The sequence below is a fragment of the Schistocerca gregaria genome, chromosome 10 (assembly GCF_023897955.1).
Source record: "Schistocerca gregaria isolate iqSchGreg1 chromosome 10, iqSchGreg1.2, whole genome shotgun sequence".
Classification (NCBI taxonomy): Eukaryota; Metazoa; Arthropoda; class Insecta; order Orthoptera; family Acrididae; genus Schistocerca; species Schistocerca gregaria.
In genome coordinates, this window is record NC_064929.1 from 208,007,410 (window position 1) to 208,031,435 (window position 24,026).

Genomic DNA, 24,026 nt, shown 5'->3' on the forward strand with positions numbered 1-24,026 from the left:
AATCATTAATAAAAATACAAAAGATTTACTTAAATAACTAATATACAGACCACACTGCTAGATAAAACTTTTGTCAACAGAGTAGATGGCAAAAGTGAACTTGGGACTGTATGAAACTGGCATTACTGTGATTTCAAATTCCAGCTTTCGCACAGCCAGATCCATAAGAATTGCTAATGAAATGGTTAATACTACAGACTCCATTAATAGGGTGCCTTGGCATATTACGGTCGCCTCAGGCAAAAATCTATAAGCAGTGGCCATCTCTTTGCCTATTTGTGTTGTGGCTTACTTCAGTATGATGATTACAACCAAACAACATTCAATGTAAAGTCATGAAAGGAAAGCTAATTAGAAAATATGGTCCGGTTGTCATAAAGAACAATTGCAATAAATCAATTAAATTTCTAGAAAATGAGAAGCATTTAAGAAAGCAAGCAGAAATATGCAAAGAGAGAAGTTGTTAGAACCAGCAGACAGGGGAAGAAAGTTGTGTTACTACATTTTTGTTAGAAGTCTTGACGACAGTTTTGTCATCACTACCCCTCCCCCCTCCCCCAACCACAAAAAACATTAATAAATAAACCTGTAGTTCGTCCATGGGCTGCCTGTACATCCAAATGGATTTTTATGACCATTTTCTCAATACACAAAGCAAATAACTCAATTTGTGGCACGACCACCACATTCACAGTTCAGCTTTTAGTACTCTTCTGTTGTCTACATTATTTTATTTTTAGCTACTTTTTAACCACTTTCACAGCTCTTAGGAATCTAACTTCAGATGCTTGAACCTGCCACTTTAAGTTCAGGGACTGCTATAAATCTATCAAATTTAATTTTAGTTTCTTCCTATTCATAGTGCCACACAAATTCTTATATACATTTTGATCTGGATAGTTTGTTTGATATCCAATCATTTTTTGCTTGTTATATTATCTTCAGTTTTAAATTTATCAGTATTTTCTTTACTATTAAAAATATGCTTTTACTTCATATCCCACATATCACTGGAAAGAACACGACTACTCTGAACAGATATTAGGTTACATGCTTTAAAATTAGCAACCTGAATAAGGAAGATTACCAATGGAAGACTCACTGCACATAAAGCTTTAATATATTATTTCAGTGAGGAACTTTAAAACAAAGTGAAGGTCCAGATGTGTTTGTTATGTAAGTAAGAAGCTCTGACACAGCATTCCTGAGTGAAGGTGTTCACCCCAGTGGTGGCTAATTGGTGGGAAAGTGCGGGCACTGGGGCGTTGCAGATGAGCTGCCGCGCTCTGGTGGCCAGGAGAGAAGGCTGGCTGCAGCTCACTCCTCCTGCCTCACTGGAAAGCACTCTGCTTTATCTGCAGATAACTCCACTCACCAGGAAGTTTCTCAAACCCCTCCTTACTCCTACACATTGTCACAGCACATACTCGCACTAATGGTTAGGAACTGAACCACATAACACACAGCTGCAGTTATTTTTACTTCAACAATCTATTTCAGGCACAATCTGACCATTCTTGGGCCCTATCTGCCACATAAGAACAATTATAACTTGGAACCTTGCATGGTTATTTACTATAAAATTAACTCAGTGTATAATCAGGTGTCAACGTGTATCTTAATTCACAGTCAGGACATGTTAATGATAAATTCTATTTTTAAGTATTAACATAGTACAATTACAAAGCTGTGCATTCATGTATCTAACCTGACTAGGAAGTTTTACTGTAACAACATAATCAGCTGTCAATGCCTTTATTTAAACTTAACACCAAGCCTCAGTGAAGAAATGATGCTGGAGACTTTTAGACTAGAACTGACATTATTCCTGTATCAAGCAATCGTAATTTCTTATGGCTTATTAGTTAATAAGCCTACACATAAGCCAGTGTCTGGCAAAAGGCATAATTCCTCTCCAGTTGTACCTACTACTGTTTAACACAACTACACTTGCAATTTTTTTCCCGCAAAGTATTTGTACACATTACTTTTATTATTTAAATGCATACACACTTATGTTTTCAACATTTTTATAGAGGGTATTTTAACAATTTAATCTGAATAATTATGATTGTAGAATCTAATAAAGGAATAATTAATGCAAAATCTTGATCCTGCAATAGTTTCTTGAATTTTAGAGCAATATGACGTCGTGGTTATGTTGTCAGAATTAACAATTTAAATGTTTGCAATACTTAAGCCCTGTAACATAAGATATATGGACAGTCACAACAGTAGACATGTTTACTTGATGAAAAATGTTGTACGAGGCACTATGTACACATTTGTTGTATAGTTGTTCTCGTTTGGTACAGATGGCCCAGAGATTTGTGTGTGTGTGTGTGTGTGTGTGTGTGTGTGTGTGTGTGTGTTGTGTAATTTAGAAGTAGGTTTTTGGCCTAAACTTCAAATGTTTAGCAGTGTTTTTCTTGTGACTCTCTGCGACTAAATGCCTGCTCCATGTGAGTAGCCATCTATTCTTTTCATAAAATTGTCAAAGAAATTAAAGACAATTATATAGGAAGGGAAGAGGAAGTGATTAAAAGGAGATGAGACACTGCAAGAATAATGTAACACAGTACTGGAAAGTTTAAGTTTAAACTAGGCATCTGGAATAGGTATTCTTGAGAAGTCCAACAATGCCGAAACTGTTACACCTGCGCTGAAAAAGAGATGACACATGTAACACCCTGGCAGTTCAAGAAGAATGTAATAACTGCAGTTAAAAATAACAGGTGTGAGTACTACCAAATAATTAGATTAGTAAGTCATACTTGCAAAAATGCCAACACAAATTATCCACAGAAGTTTGGAGAAATGTACGAACAAGAGAGGTCATATTGACTTTACAATTCATCTTAGCAGATAGATCAAGAAAGACAAACAGACATTTACACATTTGCAGATATAGAAAACACTTCTGACAAGGGGATAAACTCTTTGAAACTGATGTTCTAAGGGATAAAATATAGGAAGCAAAAGTAAGTCTTCAAAAGATTTGAAGGACATGAGAGGGAGGCAGTAAATCAAAACAGATAATAGAAAGTATTGAAATACGGTGCTACAGTAGAATTCTGACACTTAAAAGGGTAGATAGGATGATTCCTTAAGTAGTACTGAATAAAATTGGCTTGAACATATTTTTGTGGTGCAACTAATGTTAACGAAGGGATAGACTGATAGGAAAAATCTTGAGGAGGCATCAAGGAAACAACTAGTATGTTGCGTGTGCGTGTGCGAGATAGCATTCTCAGAGGTCAACTGCAATACTAATTTTGATCCAAATGTAAGGGAGACTTTCTGTTTACAACTTAAGTGAATTTTTATCCCACTTAAGAGATTCTCAGTTTCCAGCTGGTATCATATTTCAGACTTTAGTACCACTACATAAAATCCTAGGCAAGGATATGTAGTCTACACAGATATTAATTGTAGTATTGTGGTTGTAAATTGCACAGCTACTCCTAAATTAACTCTTGTTACTAACCAAATACAGGATGTTACAAAAAGGTACGGCCAAAGTTTCAGGAAACATTCCTCTCACACAAAGAAAGAAAATATGTAATGTGGACATGTGTCCGGAAACGCTTACTTTCCATGTTAGAGCTCATTTTATTATTTCTCTTCAAATCACATTAATCATGGAATGGAAACACACAACAACAGAACATTTGCACTGAAATGAGGATTGACACATTGTTGGATGAACCATTCGCAGAAGTGTACCCGTGGAGGCCAATCAGCTGCTGATAGTGCATGCACACACTGTACATGGTACAGAAACAACTGGTTCTCCCGTAGCACTCTCCATACAGTGACGTGGTCAATGTTACCTTGTACAGCAGCAGCTTCTCTGACGCTGACATTAGGGTTATCGTCAACTGCACGAAGAATTGCCTCGTCCATTGCAGGTGTCCTCGTCGTTTTAGGTCTTCCCCAGTCTCGAGTCATAGGCCGGAATGTTCCGTGCTCCCTAAGACGCCAATCAATTGCTTTGAACGTCTTTCTGTCGAGACACCTTCGTTCTGGAAATCTGTCTCGATACAAACGTACCACACCACGGCTATTGCCCCGCTCTAATCCATACATCAAATGGGCATCTGCCAACTCCGCATTTGTAAACATTGCACTGACTGCAAAACCACGTTCGTGGTGAACACTAACACGTTGATGCTACGTACTGATGTGCTTGATGCTAGTACTGTAGAGCAATGAGTCGCATGTCAACACAAGCACTGAAGTCAACATTACCTTCCGTCAATTGGGCCAACTGGCGGTGAATTGAGGAAGTACAGTACATACTGACGAAACTAAAATGAGCTCTAACATGGAAATTAAACGTTTCCGGACACATGTCCACATAACATCTTTGCTTTATTTGTGTGTGAGGAATGTTTCCTGAAAGTTTGGCCGTACCTTTATGTAACACCCTGTATACATTTACGGAGGGTATTTGTATAATCCTCTAACTCAGGCGTAGATTCTCTGAGCTGCAAGCTTTTTAACACACCAGACATTCTTATGACGGCACTGCAATGGGGCTACATCTGCTCAACTGTGGGATTTGTTGCAGAAAACAAGAGTATATTCAAAATGAACAGCAGTGTAAATTCACTGAACCCAACAGAGGAATGACTTTTTTCTATCTTTGCATTGACAAACTATGATCAGATAACAACTTCAACTCTTCTTTCTTTGCTGTTTCTTATTTTTCCAGTACTCATTCATCTGCTCACAATGTTGTCTTTTCATCTGTCCACATCGTTCCTAATTTCTCATTTCTTCTGTCTTGAAAGTCTTCTAAATTTAGTATTTTGTTCTTAAAAAGATTCCTTTTATTATTTTTCATTCTTTAATGAAGTTTCTTTCTAGTTCTCTTCTAACTTCTAAAATCTATACTATTACCGATTTATTTTTACAATAATATAGGAATACTTCCTTCATTAGCCAGTTCCTGGTCAATCAATAGCGATGTCAAAAGAAGATTGATCTTCACTTTGCCACTATTTGATATTTCTGTATATTTTTGTAGATTTTTATATTATAAACTGACCGTAGGCAATGAAAACCTCATAACTCCATATGTCTCCGAAAACTCATCAATCCAGTAACAAGTAACTCCTTAATCATAGAGAGATTTGAAAGTGCATGGATTTCTCTAATCTGTCAATAAATAGGCTTCTACTATTCAGTTACATGCGACACAACCTTCTTTATAACTTTGTATTATTTTTTAAGAAACCATTTTTGCTTCACCTGCAAAATTTAACAAAATGGAGTTACAAGGTTTGCATTGCCTATTATCAAAATATTACAAATGATTTCTATGTAACAAATATTAGGGGGGCACCAAATAGTTCCATTTTAGGATGCAGCTGGAACATATATGCAACCTAGTGTTATTCTGATGCTAGTATACAAGCACCAAAATGTACACACGGGATCAGTGGGACATTCACATCTTTCCAACATGCACACGGTAAATGCAAAATTGTGAACTATGGCGATTTTATTGCCAATCGTGTAAGAGCAGGACAAACATGCCATTATTCTTTTCTTAGCTGTCAAAGGAAAAACACCAGCAGACATCCATCAGAAAATGAAGAATGTGTGTCAGCACGTTTGTCGAAAACTTCCATTATGGAACTGTGCGCCAAGATCTGTGCTGCTGCTTTATGATAACGCACGTCCTCATATCGCATGTGTCGTAACGCAGAAGTTACATCAGCTCGAGTGGAAGACACATCACCACCTGCCATACAGCCGCAATCTCCCCCCCACGCAATTATCACACTGATGGTCCCTTAAAAAGAAGCTTGAAAGGTCAACAATTCCTGTCGGATGAGGATGTGCAGCAGGCAGTTACAGACTTCATCACACAGCAGGACATGGTTTTAACCAAACTGGTATTTTCAACCTGGTGCTTCAGTGGGATGACTACCTCAATGCTCACAGTTGTTCTGCCCGATTTCACATACCGACTTTAGAGAATGGTACATTTTTGATCATCTCTTACATTTCTATGCCTACATGTGTATAATAAAGGTCATCTTATGACCTACCTCAAGCCCTTTTTCTGACAACTATGTAAGTACTATTAGGAGAATGTGTGCGGCACCCTGCTACACACATTTTCAACAAAAATCTGAAGGCTACATATGATGAACTGTAGGTTTACAAGTTACCTACGTTGCACGTTTTTCTCCTGATCATTCATTCACAGACTGCATTCCAAGAATTAGAACATTCAGAGTAGTGAAAACAGTCAAATTGCACATCGATAGGCAAAGGTAACCACTGCAGGCTACTTTTGTAAAGTATACTAACAACAAATGATGACTTGTGATTATCCACTCATTAATTCTGGCGAGGAGTCTAATTACTGTTCACATTGGGCATTTAAACAATCATTCTTCCTGTAGTGTTGTAGTTTATTGATAGTGGCACAGGTGGTACCTTGATGAAGTTTCCTTGATGGCACTTTGAACATTGCCACCAATAGGATGACCTGACCAACAAAGAACCTCCAGCCTGGTAATCAATGAAGACCACCAGGACGGGGTTACAAGCGGTGGTCACCTGAGCACCACCTTGTTCAACAATACTTCTGTGTCAATGATTAGTGCCAAACACTACTCCGAGCAATAGATAACTAGCTCTACTGGAAAACATTTAGTGAACACGGGTACATGCTCATGTCGGGCCTCTGCTTATATCTAGCCACAGCTGCCACAAGTTGTCAAGAGTGCAGCAGTTCTTCAGCAACAAGTTGAGTAAAATATATTTATTTAAAGTGCATTTGTGTCAACTAATCTTTTGCTTGCTTATGGAGATACACTGATAGATCCCTTTGTCCACCTTCCACCCAGTTATCATTACCAACAAATGATGTAACCTTCGGATCCTCGGAAAATAACAGTTGCCCACTCGCATCTTAACACTTCCTGCGCTCCATGTTAGTTAGTTGGTTGCAGCTTCCATTGATCAATTGCATAGTATGGTAGCCATAATGATGTGAAACACATGTCAAGTGCACAAGGAATGCACATATGAAATATATACTACAGTACAGTGTTAAAGATTAATATTTCTATTATTTACCCCAGTCACTTAAATTACACAACATGCATATACTATATTCATAGATTTGTTTATTCCTATTCAAGAATTCATCTATGGTATAGTAGGAGTTGTCAAGGAGATATGATTTCAACTTATTTTTGAAGCTATTACTGCTTTCTGTCAGACATTTCATTTCATCTGGTAATTTGTCAAAAAATTTTATAGCAGCATATTTTACCCCTTTCTGCGCCAAAGACTGGATGAGTAAAGGATAGTGTAAGTGTTTCTTTTTTCTGGTATTATAATCATGAATGTCACTGTTGTTTTGAAACTGGTCCATGTTGTTGAGAACATATTTCATTAGTGAGTAAATGTACTGTGAGGCTGTTGTAAGAATTCTCAATCTTTTAAAAAGATGCCCACAAGACATGCGACTATGAACCCCACACATTATTCTAACCACTTTCTTTTGAGCAGTGAATACTTTTTATCTATATGATGAGTTACCCCAAATTATTATTCTGTATGACATTAGAGAGTGAAAGTATGCAAAGTATGTTAGCTTACTAATTTCTATATCCTCAAAATTGGCTATTATTCTGATTGCAAAAGTTGCTGAACCTAGTCGCTTTACAAGATCCAAAATATGAATTTTCCAATTACGATTCTCATCTATATGTACACCTAAAAACTTAGTATGCTCTACCCTGTCTACTGACTTCTGTTAATGTGTTATATTTATTGAAGGAACTGTACTTTTTGCAGCACAAAATTGGATGTACCGTGTTTTTTCAAAGTTTGAAGCAAGTGCATTTTTCCAAAGACCTTATTTGTATCAATTTCAATTGGAGTTTCTTTTACTGGATTAATAATGATGCTGGTATCGTCAGCAAACACTGTCAGTTGAGCTTCTTGTTTCCGATAAGAAGGTAGGTTGTTCAAATGTATCAAGAATAGAAACAGAACCATGACTGAACCCCGTGGAACACCTAATGCAATTTCACACCAGTTAGATGAAGTGGCAAACTTATTTAAACCACTTAACCCATATAAGGAAACTTTTTGTACCATAGCACTGTAATTTCTGTAACATAATGTCATGGTTCACACAATCAAATGCTTTGGACAAGCCACAAAAAATTCCCATTGGCAACATTTTACTATTTAAAGACTCTATTATGCCGACAGTGAAATTGTATATTGCTGTCTCAGTGGAACAGCATTTCTGAAATCTGGACAGTGATTTACTAAGTATCCCATTACTGTTGAGATGGCTAACCACTCTTCACTCATCAGTACATTACTTTCCCGAAGATTTTTGAAACTGATGTAGCCAGGATCCTGGCCAGTAATTATTGACATCTTCAGTGCCCCCTCTTGGAGAGAGGCCTGACAATGGCACATTTTAACATGTGACTTGGAAAAAACACTAATAACTGGTACAATGAGACATACACTCTGCCACACACATCGCAATGGTTTACAGAGTGTAGAAGTATGAAGCAGTCCTGCTAATTGTATGAATTACTTCTACATCCCTTTATATTCACATGAAGAAATCAGCTACACTCATGAAAAAAGAACATCACTGCTGCTGCTCTTGTGCTAGTCAGTAGCCAATTTCACCTAATACTTCAAACCCAACACCAATGTAACATCACATAGCACATTGGCAGAAGAACAACATTTTGGACAAAAACATAAAACTTAATTCTCAGAACTGGTACAATGGGATGTACCCTTTGCCATGCACCTCACGACATTCTGCAGACTTTAGATGTAGATGTATATAGAAATTATTTCATCCCCAGGTATTGTAGATGTGAATCGCACTATTCATCCTCAATTCCATCTCATTTTTAAGAAGTAAATGTACTGGCACATGAGCAACAATCCGTACGTCGCTGAAAAACTTTTGCAAGCTGTTCTGTCATCAACTTTATGTAATGATTTTACTCCAAGCTTCTGTTGTGCAAACAGTTTTCCGGTCTTAGCAGCACTGTCCCATAAGACTACGCCATAGGACAGTAGTATTTGGGTGAAACTATGCAAAGTACACTTCAACCATCTTCTGTTCCCAGTAAGAATAAATTAGTAAAATTTACTGAGTGGTAATGCACCAGACTAGAAATCCAAAGGTCATGCATTTGATCCTCAGTAACTCTTAGCATTTTTATCTATACTTATCACTTCTTTCACCTCTGGCAACGTTCGTCAATGTGAAAAATGTCGAGCCGCCACTTAGTTCGGGGTCCACATTTAAGTACATATCAACCTATAACTGACTCTATATGGCAATTTAAAAGCCCAAGAGAAGCAGTGGGGAAAAAGGCACTTATAGCATCAATGACTGCTGCATAGCATGCTGATGTAGATAACAACTCTTGTGATGATCACTGAGAACTGAATATGCCAAACTGTTGATCGGTAGCCAATTAGAATGCTTGTTCATAATTTCCTAGAGTGTCAATAAAGTTGGATGGTATTTTTTATTTAGGATAGAATTTAACAACATCGTTGGCATTTTCCATAAAATCTAAAATAAGACTTACTGTGCAAGTAAGTTACTACAGTGGAGAATGTATATCTCATTGATACATATCAATCGATTACTGCAATCTTAGTTTTGGGTTCTGATTCACTGACTTTGCTAACTGCAATCTTAGTTTTGGGTTCTGATTCACTGACTTTGCTAATTCAAAAGCAAACTATCACTTTACAATTTAATGTAGGCTGCGAGCTATGCTACAGGTCAGTGTCAGCAGAGCTATCTTTTTCTTGGCACTAAAAAAACACGAAAATCAGTAACAAACATTAAAATTCTTATTATCAAGACCTTTAAATGTTATTCTGGTGCTCTCCAAAACAGAAACAAATGTAATCCATTAGTACTTTTGCCAAAACAAATCAATATATTCAGTGATTCTCACTGTCAGCCATTTGCTATTACCAACCAACATCAATGAATTGCCAACATCAGCATGCAACACAAGAGCTACTAACATTGTAAGCACACTTTCGCCACCAACAGCATACCACCTCCGACAGGATCATATTGATCAAGAGCAATATTCGATACAAGTTGTCATCTTTGACCACTGACAATGTTAATGACTGCTATTACTTCACCTTTTGGTACATATACTCACATTTTAGTTATTAGTTGGCAAAACCGGGAAATGTGACAGCAAGAAAATGTAGTTTGCGGTGACAGACTGATCTGTAGCTTAGTCTATTTTTTTAAAAAAAAAAAAAAAAAGAAAAAAGAAAAAAAAAGTGATATCACATTATAGTCACTATATTGTTTACACTGTTTGGCACATGTTCCCATGTTACTGGTCAAAGCCGAAAACTTGTATTGGACATTACCCTTTACTCAATCATGCCTAATAAAGCAATCTTTAGGCTGATGACAGCTTAATTTTAATAGATGTGTTAAAGGTCACTTTTAACTCACTATACTGAATTCAACAAAATAAATCCTCTAAAAAAGCTAGTTTACCAACACCAAAATAAAGGAAGGAAGATTAGGATTTAATGTCCCGCTCACATCAAGGTCATAAGAGACAGAAGGAGTTTGAATGGGATCCAGGATAGAGGAGGGATCAGTTTGTCAGGGCAACCTACACTCCAAAAAATAATATGAATCCAAAAGAACTATTGTTAGTGTTCTGTTCTCTTTGTCTACACATGTATGACATCACGCACCACATCTCATTATATTACAGAATGAATCCCACACCTGGTAATGGCAAATTCAGTTGACTTCACAGAACAGAAGGGCTATCAACCTCACACAGTGCACCCACTGTACTTAAGCTTTAAGTTGTTTGTTTATCTGAATTGTCAATAAAAATGTGTGAGCTTTTAAAAGGACATATCTGCTCCTTGTCTTCTGTTTTCTAAGTTCTGAATTGATCAACAATACAGGTGAGCCAAATTTAAGAAGGGGCAATAACATTATCAATAAAGCATGGCCCAACGTTGGCCCAAGTTTATATGATTACTTTTAAGCTCAAGTCATGCCAATATTATTAACTGTTTCCCATACAAACAAAATACCTAATGAAATGTGTGCTTTGCTGAAGCAGGAGTCAAATACCCATCTCGCTACATGGATTTGGATTTTTCAAGGCTTCCCTAAGCTCTGAAGATAAATGAGGGGTTGGTCACATTGATATGGCCAAATTAATCTCCGTCACAATATTCTCCAATTCAAGCAAGTTACATATGTCTGTATATATGTGTAAACAAGATAAGGAAGGATATTTGGTATGACTCATCAGCTGTGACCGGTGATGCAGGAAACGTGATTATAGTACGATATTGGTGGTGACTTTCACAAAAAGTACGAACTACAGATAAGTCTGCTCCACAATGAGGATTTTTCTTTTTCTGCCAGACTAGGCTTCGCAACTAAACAGTCACCTTCCAACCTAGCTAGACCAGGTATCTCTCCCCCCCCCCCCCCCTCCTCCTCCTCCTCCTCCTCCTCCCAGTCTGTTGGCTTCTCCACTAACAAGACAACTTAATACACACACCAACAAGAGACTTCTTGGGAGCTAGTAACATTAAATCCGTAATCAAAGCTGACGAGTCATATTGAATTTTCCTCCTGACCAGTGTGAATACATAAAACATATTTGACATGTCCTATAATACTGTGTTAAATGACAAAACAAAAATAAATGAGAAACCCTTTTTTTCTTCAAGAAGCAGTCATAGGCTGTACCTGCAATAAATTAGCAACTGCTTCAGCTCTCATTCCAGCACTATCAGGATAAATGTGACAAAGTAAAACAGAACATTCATCTACAGTAAAACACTATCATTTAGATGGCAAGAATTCTGGCCCAAAGTCTTCTGTCTTCTATTGATTCAGAACTAAGGAACAGAGAGATGAAAACATTTACAGACTAAGACAATTTTGTGACACAGTTTTGCTGGTTACTACACCCATAATAAAGATGATGCAGAACAACCAAGATGTCAGGTAACACAAATGGTATTTTTCTAATAGTTACTCTGTAAATATATATTCAACTGAATACCCTGAAACCATCGCCAGGTTAACTGAATTCTTTATTGGTGTGAGGAGAATTGATTATTTTAGTCATTTTATTAATCCATGGAATCTTATTACTCTACAATTCACACATACAATAACAGTTATAAAATAAACACTTATCTTGATGCAGAACAAAAACACCTTACTATTGCAATTTTAAATTATCATCAGAAGTGTTATTTGAGTTGAGTAGTGCAAAGTGTAAACAGAAATCATAGTGGGCACACACAAGGTGATTACCTTCACCTCAAATAACAGAGCTGTGACAATCCCAAAACAAACTGTCTTTTTTTTTTAAGTCGACTAACCATTCGTAACTGATGAATATCATAGCTACCAGTATAACAACAAAATAATAGTGAAAAAATACACCACTTGATTTTGGGAAAAATCTTCATGGGGCATTCAACTTTCAAAAATATTTGTCCTGCCTACTTCAGTGTTTTTAATGATTTAACGAACTGATACTATTATGTGACGCTTCATCAAGGGAATAAACAAGATGTCAATGACAAGACAAACAATTTCCGTCATGTACGAATCATTAGTTGTATGTGAAATACAGATCTTTAAATAACCATATAGTGGAAGGCACCAACAGTATTCTACATCTGACACGCATTCATAAAAATTACTCATTTAATAAAATTTGAGGTTGCCGCAAAATTCTGTGAAAGATAAACAGATTTTTACTGGCGTATGAGGTATCGTCTTCGTCTTGTGTTGAGTGACGACAGTTTTAGGACTGTTGTGTCCTACTGATTACCTCTAAATCAGTGATCGGAACTTTATTTTTCTTCAGTCAAAGACAAACGTGCCTCTCACACAGTACTATGGTTAACAGACATTGTAAGACGCAAAGTTTAGGGTAGGAGAGGCGAGATGGTAGAAGGAATATAAATTTTGGTAAATCTAAAGAACGTCACTTCAAACGCCGCACAGAGGTATTTTGCAATTTATTCTCATAAGTCTGATTTATCCAAATACGCAAATGTCAAATGTGTACAAAGTTCACCTGATTAAATTCCAATCAATACACAGTGATAGTACACACGCTTATGCGGATACTTTTGCTTATTTACACTATCATTTCAGATGCTAAAATGTCACACTGCAGAGGATGAAACTTTCGTTTTCAAAACTGTGGACACTTTTTCTAGCAAATAGGGGCCTACTTGGCAGATGACATTAATTTCAAAGTTTAGATTATAATTACCAAGACACGTCGAAGTGACAAACATTCTTCGGAGATCTGGTGGAATGCTAAATAACTACTACCCTTCCAACACAAACGCCGCACGAAGCGCAACACTTAATTATTTAAACTGGGGTTAACTATTGATTTAAAAATTTATCAGTACACTCACCTTCTCTACTGGTTTATTGCACGCTCTAACATCTATCATGTTGTTAGACAATGTTTTTTTTACATCCAAAACGCTGGAAGCATCTATATGAACGTCCGACACATCAAGCATGTCAAACGAGGTAACTCAATGTTATTACGTCAAGCGAAGCGCTACTGCTGACAGAACACCAGCGAGGAAGGAAAAAAAAAAAGGTACCGATATCGCAACGCACTACTGTCGCGTTCGCCGAAGTAAATAATCAATTCTCTTTCAAAGGCACAGCGTAGTTCTTCAGTACATTACATTCGAGCTTGCTACAGGCATGACCACATGGCTATAAAACCGTTGCTTCGTACAAAAAATTGATCCCCGCTCTATTTACTCTGCCTCCGGCGTCTTCTGTTGGCGCACAATGCTTCCATCTATTGAGTAACAATGGAACTATAACCATAAATCAATGTCGTGAGACTATTGACAGACGTGTTAAGAAATGAAGTGAATACTGCGCAATGAACCGTTTGCAAAGCACTGTATTGAATTTGTCGCATTTTCAGCTTTTCAAGCCAGTTACTCCAATGAATATGGGGTTGAGAAGTGGCTCTTTGTAATCGCTGTAATATAATGGCCCTATCAGCTTACCAGCATCGACAACGCTTGCGCAGCAAAACGGATCTGTTACAATTTGTAAAGAGCATGGACTCTGACAATAATAAATTGTCTCGAGAAACATATTTATCGTGGCGACCAACTATTTCTCACTTTTTGGCTATTTAACAGCCACTGATCATGTAGGCCTACATTATATGGGTCTGATTAATAAATATGAATATGGCCATCGCTATTTTATCACTCGAAAGTGTTTTCGTCGTCTACATGTTCACAACTAGAAATCTGTTTCAACTACCATACACATTCTGCTGAAGATATTGCAATTTTCTTCCACGAGCGAGCTTTTTATTTAAGTTTCCTGATTCCGTAGACTAACTAACATACGTTGTGTACATCAAGCCAAATTTGCATCACAAGCAAAGCATTCTCTTCAACCGGAACCACAACTGTAGTACGTTATCTAGATTCGCGTGTATACAAGTTTTCATGCACTTCAGACAGTGCAAACTTTGTTATCCTTTGCAAAATTTTACACTTTTTATTAAATTTCTCATCGTTTGTATGCCTGTCTCATAACGTTTAGGTAGTTTTACTACAAGTTCGCCTTTCTCTAACATATCTACAACTTCTGATTTTTTTTTCCAATAATTAGAACACCAGTTTTGCGTTTTTCTCGCGTCTTTCTATTGAAACTATTGAAGAGTACTATCAACAGTGCTTTCCTTCAGGCAATGTTTAACAGTATGCTTTCACTTTCTATCAACACAGAGCAAGAATTCTTTATTTACTTACAATTTTGGCATCTGGCTATTATGCCGATGACTTTGGCAAGTGACAGTTATTGCATTATATGAAAAAAACGTAAATTAGTTACAAACTACGGCGTGCACACACTTTATTCAATTTGTAAACGTCACCGCAGATATTTGGATTTAGATTATGACATGCCCGATGTGCCTGTCATTAGTGGCGATGATGTGCCGTAAAGGAATAGCGACATTCTGTTTGACCCGCTGAAGTATTGGAACATCGATGACCTCCTGAATGGCTGTTTCCAGGTCAGCAATGGTTTTAAGGTTATTGTTGTACACTTTGTCTTTAAAATAGCTCTACAAAATAGAGTCCCATGGGTTCAGATCCGGAGAATATAGAGGCCCAGAGCCAGAATGCGAAGTGCCATCCAGGACATCAAACACTCTCCTGCTTCGACAGTGCCATCCAGGACATCAAACACTCTCCTGCTTCGACTGGGTCGAGCTCCGTCTTGCATGAACCACATCTTAAGTCGAAATCAGGGTCACTTGGGATAAAGGGGATTAAATCATCTTCGAAAACCATCTCATATCGCTTGGTAGTCACTGTACCATCAAAGAACATCGAGACTGGACATTGAACACACCACAATCACCCGTTAAAGGTGAAGAGATTTCTCGATCGCGAAATACGGATTCTCAGAGCCCCAAATTTGCTTGTTGACGAACTCATCCAAATGAAATGGCCGACAACACGGCGCGTGCGCATGCACATACTAATTCTTTTCATGCCGCGGGGCCGACTGCCCAGTTTGAACGTGCTAACGCAAAACGTACATAAGTTATGACGATTTTATTTGATATAGTTCAATTATTGTCACCACGTTTATTCATCTCGACAATCTCACTGCACAAGTCCTGTAGCTTAGAATTCACAGAGTGAAAGCAAACACATTTTCACTAGGAAAACTTTTTTAAGTTCCCGTGGAATAGATTTGCTTCGCAAGTTTTTAAAGCATGTGGCAGCTTGTTGAACTATATCTATCCATGAATACATAGACTAGTGTCAGTTTTATTTAATATTGCCCTCCCCTTGAAGTATTTACTCTTGATGTCTGGTGTCATAATTATGCATATCACTGCAATTTTTCTAATTTTATTTCGACTTAGCACAAAAATATTATAATTTTACACAAATATAAATATTTATGTTGGACAAAGTATTCACGACAGGACTATCTTGACCTTACCGTTAGTTTATGCATTAATCTAGCTGCTCTTTTCTGCAATACTAATATTCTATTCAGGTCTGCACACAGCCTCATAGTTTGGAAATGGATAAATTGTTCCCTGGTACACACTTTTTAATGTTTAGTTTGGAAGTATTTTTTCCAGCTGGCTGATCAGATACAAACCATTGTTGATTTTCCCATTCACAAAATTGAGGTGGTTCACACAACGATGATTTTTTTGTAAAACTGGGCACAAAAAAAGAAATATTACCATATCTATATCTACTGATATAATACCATATATATTGTTTCGTTCAACTTGAGGAGAACAAGTTGTTTAAAATGTTAGTCCCTGGGATTTAATGCTAATAATTAGACTTTGATGTGAAGGCTCCGTCCCATAACGAAACTTAAACCAGTTTCTCTTATTGTCGGCTGTCAGTGACTTGGAAGTTATCAACCTTTTGGCACCTAGAGAAAATGCTAAACCACAACCCTCTTTGGGACAAGGCCGTGGCCAGGCAAACATATCCCTTCATTAACCTACAGATAAAATGAGAAACAATGCGAAATTATTTGAGAGAACTCAGGCAGAGGGACTGGTGTCTGCATCTTCATCCGATGGTAAATTATTCGTTATGATATAAATATCGTTTCGGAATTGACGAACGGAACACAATGGCACGGTACAGAACGTCAGCACATTCCATAACGCATCTCAAATGGCGGCATTCACAAAGGTCGTGAACGGAACAGGACATCATCGTTTTTCGGGAAAAAATTTTTCATGTTGACTTGGGGAGGAGGAGGTGTCGTCGCCTGCTACGTCTGTTAACCAATTACTTTCATGTCGGGGAGAGGGAAAAGTGCTGTTGTCTGCTAATCTATTATCTTCACATACTTATCTTATAGTAGTGGATTTCCTGCTATACCATCTTTCGTCTTTATTTTATTATTTTGCCTTGTTTTCTTGACACTTTGCAAATATTCCTTGACGATTTGGATTCCTTACTTTTCCCGTGAGTTTGTTTTGTTGACAGAGACCAGCTGATACCTGAATGCCGTAAATGATTTAGGTTTTACAATACCTAGCCAAAGAAAAAGCCAACATTAAGCATGAGTGACAACATTAATTGATGAACCAATTTAATTACATAACATTTTTCAGCACTGAGAAAGTTGGCTCTTCCGAAGGAGAAAAATATATTTGTTGGCTGGTATTTGGTACTACACCAGAACTAACATAAAAATGTTCTGTATTGCCTTGAAAACATTTATATGTATTTCTATGTATTTGTTTCCAATGGTAAATAAATGTCTATGATTTTAATTGTATCGCTTCTCAGTAGTTTATCTATAACCTTTATCAAGGGCACTGATTATGAAGATGGCTTTCACCATTAATAAACTTCATCATTGCTAGTTTCGTTGATTCTGATATTAGATTCCGAATTTTTGTACCAGAAATGGTATATCTTAACCTATTACCGTTGCGTACTAGCGTGTTTGTATGAACGCACCGATATTTAACGCTGATGACTGCCGTTCCGTTAGTTCTAGTATGGACCGGTGTCTTGGTACCATATCTAGCCTTTCTTCCTCAACTTCGCTGCAAGATAAATACAATCACTTAAATAGTCAGGTAGACTAGAACTGGTCAGCTTACTGGTCAGATTCATTAACTTTATCCTGCTATCGTGCAACTGGTCCACCCCCTGTCGTTCAGCTTAGCTTGAGGTAGTTGACAATCAAATGAAAACACAGCAAAGTTTATAATAAGTGAACAATGATTTTTCCATACCAACTTCCGATCACAACGGATTTGATCTTTACCACTTTCTCACTCTATTTGCAACGACAATCACAAATCTAGATAATTATAAATCTTTGGTGCTGTGAAACATCTCTGGCCTTTTTTCTCTGATGTAGAAAAGCGCGCCAAAATAGTGGCGGGTGTTTGTGTGTTTTCTTACTAGGATTTCTAATTTCATTGTTTTAGTGTTATAAGTAAGTTTTAAATTTCATTCGATTATCATGGATGTAGCAGACAGTAATGTTGGACAGATAAGAGTGCAAGATGAGGTCGGAATTCGATGTCAGAAGCTATTTCGTGATTTTTTGGAGGAGTGAGTAAAAGGTCCATATGTTCTGTATGCTCATTTGCTGTAAAACCCGTTGTTAATACCGCAATTCGTTTCAGGTTCCAAGAGGATAATCGTTATAAGTATGTGGACGCAGCAAGCATCTTCAAACAGCCGGAAAGAAGTGTGCTGGAAGTCAGTTTTGAAGATGTCGAAAAGTATAATCAGAATTTGGCGACAACTATTATAGAGGAATACTATAGGTAAGCAGAAGCTATTTTGAAACTTTAATTGGGGTGCGTAATTACTCTGTTGTATACAAGTTGTTTATATCGACAAAAAGTGTGTGAAATGAAATTTAGTAATCTAGATATTTTATAGTAAAATACTGGAAGAGGGAACAATTTTTTTTGGAGTAACTTATCGTTGAACAACGGGAAACTGAAATAAAAAGGATTATATGGAATTATTATATCGATTAGTATTCTACAAAAATAAAGATATCAAAGTAATACTGAATCACAATTGATCATATATATATATATATATATATATATATATATAATGCGTGTGTGTGCGCGCCTTACTTAGCTTTGCTTTAGTTGTTTTGCACTAATACTACACAACCTGACTTTTTTAGGATTTCATCTTATATCAACCAGGCTATCAGTAATTTTGCTCAAGATCGCTGGGAAGCTAAGGCAGATCGTGAATTCTACGCAAGTTTTGTAGATGTACCAACGCGGCACAAAGTGCGAGAGCTGACGACAGCAAAGATTGGTACACTGGTCCGTATATCTGGGCAGGTTGTGCGTACACATCCTGTTCATCCAGAGTTGGTACTGGGAACTTTCGTGTGCCTTGATTGTCAGACTGTCATCAAGGATGTCGAACAGCAGTTCAAAGTATGTAATTCCCAATATATGTTTGGTTATCGGAATCTCTTTAGACTGCATTTTATCTCCTTTTTATATCTCTAACATCTTGTGCATGCTGTTTCAAATCCAGAGTGAGATTTTAATGTTTAATATTTTATTTTCATTTGTTTGCAGTTTGTCTATTTTTTGATCCCACTTAAGTCTACTGGCTTCTGCTTTCATGTTAGTGAAAGCCGGAATCTAATTCAATCTGCACATATTCATTGATTCCATTTCCTACACTACTTTTTTTAATCCACGGTTTTGAATATTGCATATGGTTTCCTTGCACACTAGACTTCTTTGGTGCTTTATTTGAAGTCTGTGAATAGTCACAATCAATGCTACATTTAAATAGTTTACAAGTGACATTGTGGTCATTTGTGACTGGTGGATGCTGACATCAGCAGTTCAGCCTTGGACTCTTTCCATATGAAATAAGCTGGGAGAAGCTGAAGAATCATAATGTTATGTTGCCTCTTCATTTGTGTTCCTTTGTTTCTGAGGCCTGAGCAGCCAGAAATAAGTTTGTGTTTGTTTCTTTGTTTCTGATGAAGGTTTTTGCTGAAGGCTTAATGTGTAACAGTCTTTTTGTTATGGCTATCTGCTACTCAGTGTGTCATCTTTACAGTTAGTAGCAATCTATCCTTTCCATAGTTTTTTTTTTTTTTTTTTTTTTTTTTTTTTTTTTTTTTTTTTTTTACAAGATTCAGGTAAGCAAAATTCAGTATGTAGTTGCAAGACAAATATGAACATCATATTGTAAAAATAATGAAAATCAATAAATAACAGTTTTATGAAAAGTATAGATTGCTACTCAAAATATACAGGAGACATTGAATAGCAGACAGGCACAACAAAAACGCAGTTATACATGTAAGATTTCGGCCAAAAGGCTTTCTTCTAAAGTAGAAAACACATATTCATTCAACAGTTCTGGATATGTATGATATTCTGCATGGAGTGTTCCCACCCGAACAATTCAGAAAAGCTCGTGTTGGTAGGAAGGATCCAGACAGCACCCCCTTGATTTTCTGTTGCTTGACTGTTTATAAATACACTCAAAGTAACCTTCATGTATTGTTATTACACTTTATCCACTTGGGTTATCAAGTTATTTTGCGGCAAAAAATCAAACTGCAATAATAACCAGTGTTATGCTGGTCAGTGTGAGTGCAGAAACATGCTCACGTTAGTAATCGACTGATGGTGGGTATTTGGTGGCCGCTGTGGGGCAGGGAAACTCTTAAGCATAAGCTGTTCTGATGTTGATTCTGGGAGAGGCTCTTTTTCAGAAATGTTGCTGGAAAATTTTCACTAAGTGAAGTTAGTAATCTTGGAGTTTTTATCAGACTAATACTTTTGGCAGACACCCAAAATTTGTTTCAATAAATAAAGGAATGAACTTGTGACTTTGTCTCTCCATTGTGTGGCCTTTACCAGTAAACTTTGAACAGAATACACCATTGTAGCAGTTTGAGCAGAGGACAACTTCCTCCAGACCTACACAGTGCAGTAGGATCGCGCAGATGGATGGACTTGGGATTCTGAGGGCTGCCAGTTCAATTGGCACTTTAATTGAACACCTCAGACTTAACCACTGTAGTGTCTGGCCAGCGGCTAGGTTTTGTGGCAAAGACTGTATGTGAGCCGTAGGATCCCCGTTAATGTGTGCTACAAAGCGTACGTGATAGGTGGAGTACTTGTGGAACTGTAGCAGCTCCAGGGACTTTGAAGCTAATTGTGAATACCAGACGGATTTGGGCTTACAGCTGTAAAGTGTTGTCCTTTTGTGAAGTGATATCTGTGGTTTCCGGGTGACAGCTGTGTTGGAAATTCACTTGGAAGGACTTAAGTAGAAATAGTTGGTGGCACAGTACTTAATTGGCCAAGGGAGCATTATTTTTTTTAGAGGAGTGGAAGGTGAAAATTGTGTCGGTATGGCACCATGGGGAAGTGCAGGCAGTCATTCTAGAGTGAATGGTAACTGCAATGAAAGTGATACTCCTAACTTCTCTGTACAAAGTGCCAACGGTATCTCAGTATAGTTAATTTATGTATTGAGGCAGGAATTTTATTCAGTAGAAGGATGCAGGACATGTTTGCTGTTGAGGTAACTGCCTTTCAGGACAAACTTGAAATGTCTAAGGATGTTACTGTGGTGACCTTAAACCACGTCTTAACCCTTTCGCAGGTGTTGGGGAATATACTTCCCACTAACTGTAATTCTTTACAGAGTTTAAGGTAAGTATTATCACTTCTGTATGCTCATGGCATCTAGTTGCAGTCTGCTGCACCACCTGTAGTTTCTGTTGAAATATAGCCTTCAGGACTGTGGGATGTATACAGGGTGTTCCATTGATCATGACCGGGCCAAATATCTCACGAAATAAGCGTCAAATGAGAAAACTACAAAGAACGAAACTTGTCTAGATTGAAGGGGGAAACCAGATGGTGCTATGGTTGGCCCACTAGATGGCGCTGCTGTAGGTCAAACGGATATCAGCTGCGTTTTTTTGAAATAGGAACTCCCATTTTTTATTACATATTCATGTAGTACATAAAGAAATATGATTATTTTGGTTGGATCATTTTTTTTGCTTTGTGATATGTGGCACTGTATTAGTCACAAAGGTATAAGTACGTGGTATCACGTAACATTCCTCCAGTTCGGACGATATTTGCTTCGTGATACATTACCCATATTAAAATGGACCGGTTACCAATTGCGGAAAAGGTCGATATCGTGTTGATGTATGGCTATTGTGATCAAAATGCCCAACGGGCATGTGCTTTGTCTGCTGCTCGGTATACTGTATGACATCATCCAAGTGTCTGGACCGTTCGCCGGATGGTTATGTTATTTAAGGAAACAGAAAGTATTCAGCCACATGTGAAACGTTAACCAAGACCTGCAACAAATGATGCTGCCCAAGTAGGTGTTTTAGCAACTGTCGCGGCTAATCCGCACATCAGTAGCAGACAAATTGCGCTAGAATCAGGAATCTCAAAAATGCCGATGTTGAGAATGCTACATCAACATTGATTGCACCCATACTATATTTCTGTGCACCAGGAATTGCGTGGCACGAATTTGAATGTCGTGCACAGGTCTGTCACTGGGCACAAGAGAAATTACGGGACGATGACAGATTTTTTACACGTGTTCTATTTAGCGACGAAGCGTCGTTCACCAACAGCGGTAACGTAAACCGACATAATGTGCACTATTGGGCAACGGAAAATGCACGATGGGTGCGACAAGTGGAACATAAGCGACCATGGCGGGTTAATGTATGGTGCGGCATTTTGGGAGGAAGAATATTTGGGCCCCATTTTATTGGTAGCAATCTAAATGGTGCAGTGTCTGCTGATTCCCTACGTAATGTTCCACCGATGTTACTACAAGATGTTTCACTACATGACAGTATGGCAATGTACTTCCAACATGATGTACGTCTGGCACAGCATGCATTCCCACAAATGATAAGTTCACAAAGGTACATGTATCCCATTGGAACAACCGAAATATAATATTCAAATGTACATACGTTCTGTATTTTAATTTTAAAAACCTACCTGTTACCAACTGTTTGTCTAGAATTGTGAGCAATATGTTTGTGACTATTACGGTGCCATCTATCACAAAGGGAAAAAAAGTGGTCCAACTAAAACATTCATATTTCTTTACGTACTACACGAATATGTAAAAAAATTGCGATTCCTTTTTTAAAAAATGCAGTTTATATTCGTTTGACCCATGGCAGCACCATCTAGTGGACCAACCATAGCGTCATCTGGTTTCCCCTTCAAGTTAGACAAGTTTCATTCTTCAGGCCCCAAACGTCATAGTCGTAAAATCTCTATACACGGAAGGAGCCATATAACTGGATTCGTGAATCAAATCGCTGTGTAATAGCTCTTGGTGGCCAGGCGACTCAGACTTGAGTCTGTGTCGCCTGGCCACCAAGAGCCTGTTATAACAAGGGTAGTGACACAATTAATTTCTGTAAAAACTGTTTGTGGGGCAAAAAGAGACAGCTGGATGTGAATATCTTTATTTATGTAGCTAAATGAATGGTGGAATGTCACACTTTGCATTCTCCTTTTGTCTCATATGCTTGTGTGTTTTTCCACTGCACATTGTTTTAATTGCATGTGAGGATTTTTGGTAAGAACAATTTTCTATGTTTGCAGTTCACATACCCTACAATTTGCCGCAACCCTGTGTGCAGCAACCGCCGTCGTTTCATGTTGGATGTGGATAAGTCAACATTTGTTGACTTTCAGAAAGTTAGAATTCAGGAAACACAGGCGGAACTGCCTCGTGGTTGTATACCTAGAAGGTAAGTTGAAGAGATTTAAAAGTTCAGGGTTGGCGAAATGGTATCTTGAGGGATCAGTTAAGCTGCTGTGAAATGCAGAGATGGCATTATTTCATTCTAATTATTAACCTCTAATATCATTAGGAAATTGTTGGCGTGTTGATTATCAACTTTATATAGTATTACTATTGCACACTTCTGTGGAATTCTTTTGTCATCTTTGATGCAATGCACCAGAGGATTTTGCCTTAGCATATAATTGAGTGGACATGTGCTATTAAGTCAAGAAAGTGAGTGATTTCACAAACTTATCCACACATTAGTGCCACCTCAGTCTCTTATCTGTCTGCATGTCTGGGAACTTCACATATGGAACCTAAACTAGTATATGACCATTGATTTCTTTCCTTTTTATTTTTACTTTCTTATTATTTTTATTTATTTACCCATCCTTAGACAATATATACTGTATGGATGTCAACAGTGAAAGTACAAATTATAGTATGAAGTCTAAATACTTTTTTTAACAAGTGCCGTTCTTCTTTGTTTAATAAGCATACGTATTTTGATTTAGAACTAACATACATAAATACAAGCCCTGCATACATATTACATAAATGAAAAAAAATTA

At 37.5% G+C, this 24,026-nt stretch overlaps 2 protein-coding genes across 6 annotated transcripts in view; one reads left to right on the plus strand and one right to left on the minus strand.

Moving 5' to 3' along the window:
• Positions 1 to 14,075, minus strand: part of LOC126293484 (coronin-2B-like) — a 114,308-nt gene extending 100,233 nt beyond the window's left edge. For 2 of the 5 annotated variants that reach the window (XM_049986736.1, XM_049986730.1), the window contains exon 1: positions 13,498 to 14,075. In XM_049986736.1, the coding sequence (XP_049842693.1) occupies positions 13,498 to 13,608 (111 nt within the window). In that variant the 5' untranslated portion in view covers positions 13,609 to 14,075. The remainder of the gene's footprint in view (positions 1 to 13,497) is intronic. The other 3 variants (XM_049986729.1, XM_049986731.1, XM_049986733.1) reach the window with 3 other exon arrangements.
• Positions 14,076 to 17,419: 3,344 nt separating this feature from the next.
• The window catches only part of LOC126293483 (DNA replication licensing factor Mcm6), a 60,554-nt gene continuing 53,947 nt past the window's right edge, over positions 17,420 to 24,026 (plus strand). Inside the window, exons 1-4 of the mRNA XM_049986728.1 lie at positions 17,420 to 18,198; positions 18,273 to 18,416; positions 18,794 to 19,058; positions 23,268 to 23,416. Of these exons, the coding sequence (XP_049842685.1) occupies positions 18,107 to 18,198; positions 18,273 to 18,416; positions 18,794 to 19,058; positions 23,268 to 23,416 (650 nt within the window). The 5' untranslated portion in view covers positions 17,420 to 18,106. The remainder of the gene's footprint in view (positions 18,199 to 18,272; positions 18,417 to 18,793; positions 19,059 to 23,267; positions 23,417 to 24,026) is intronic.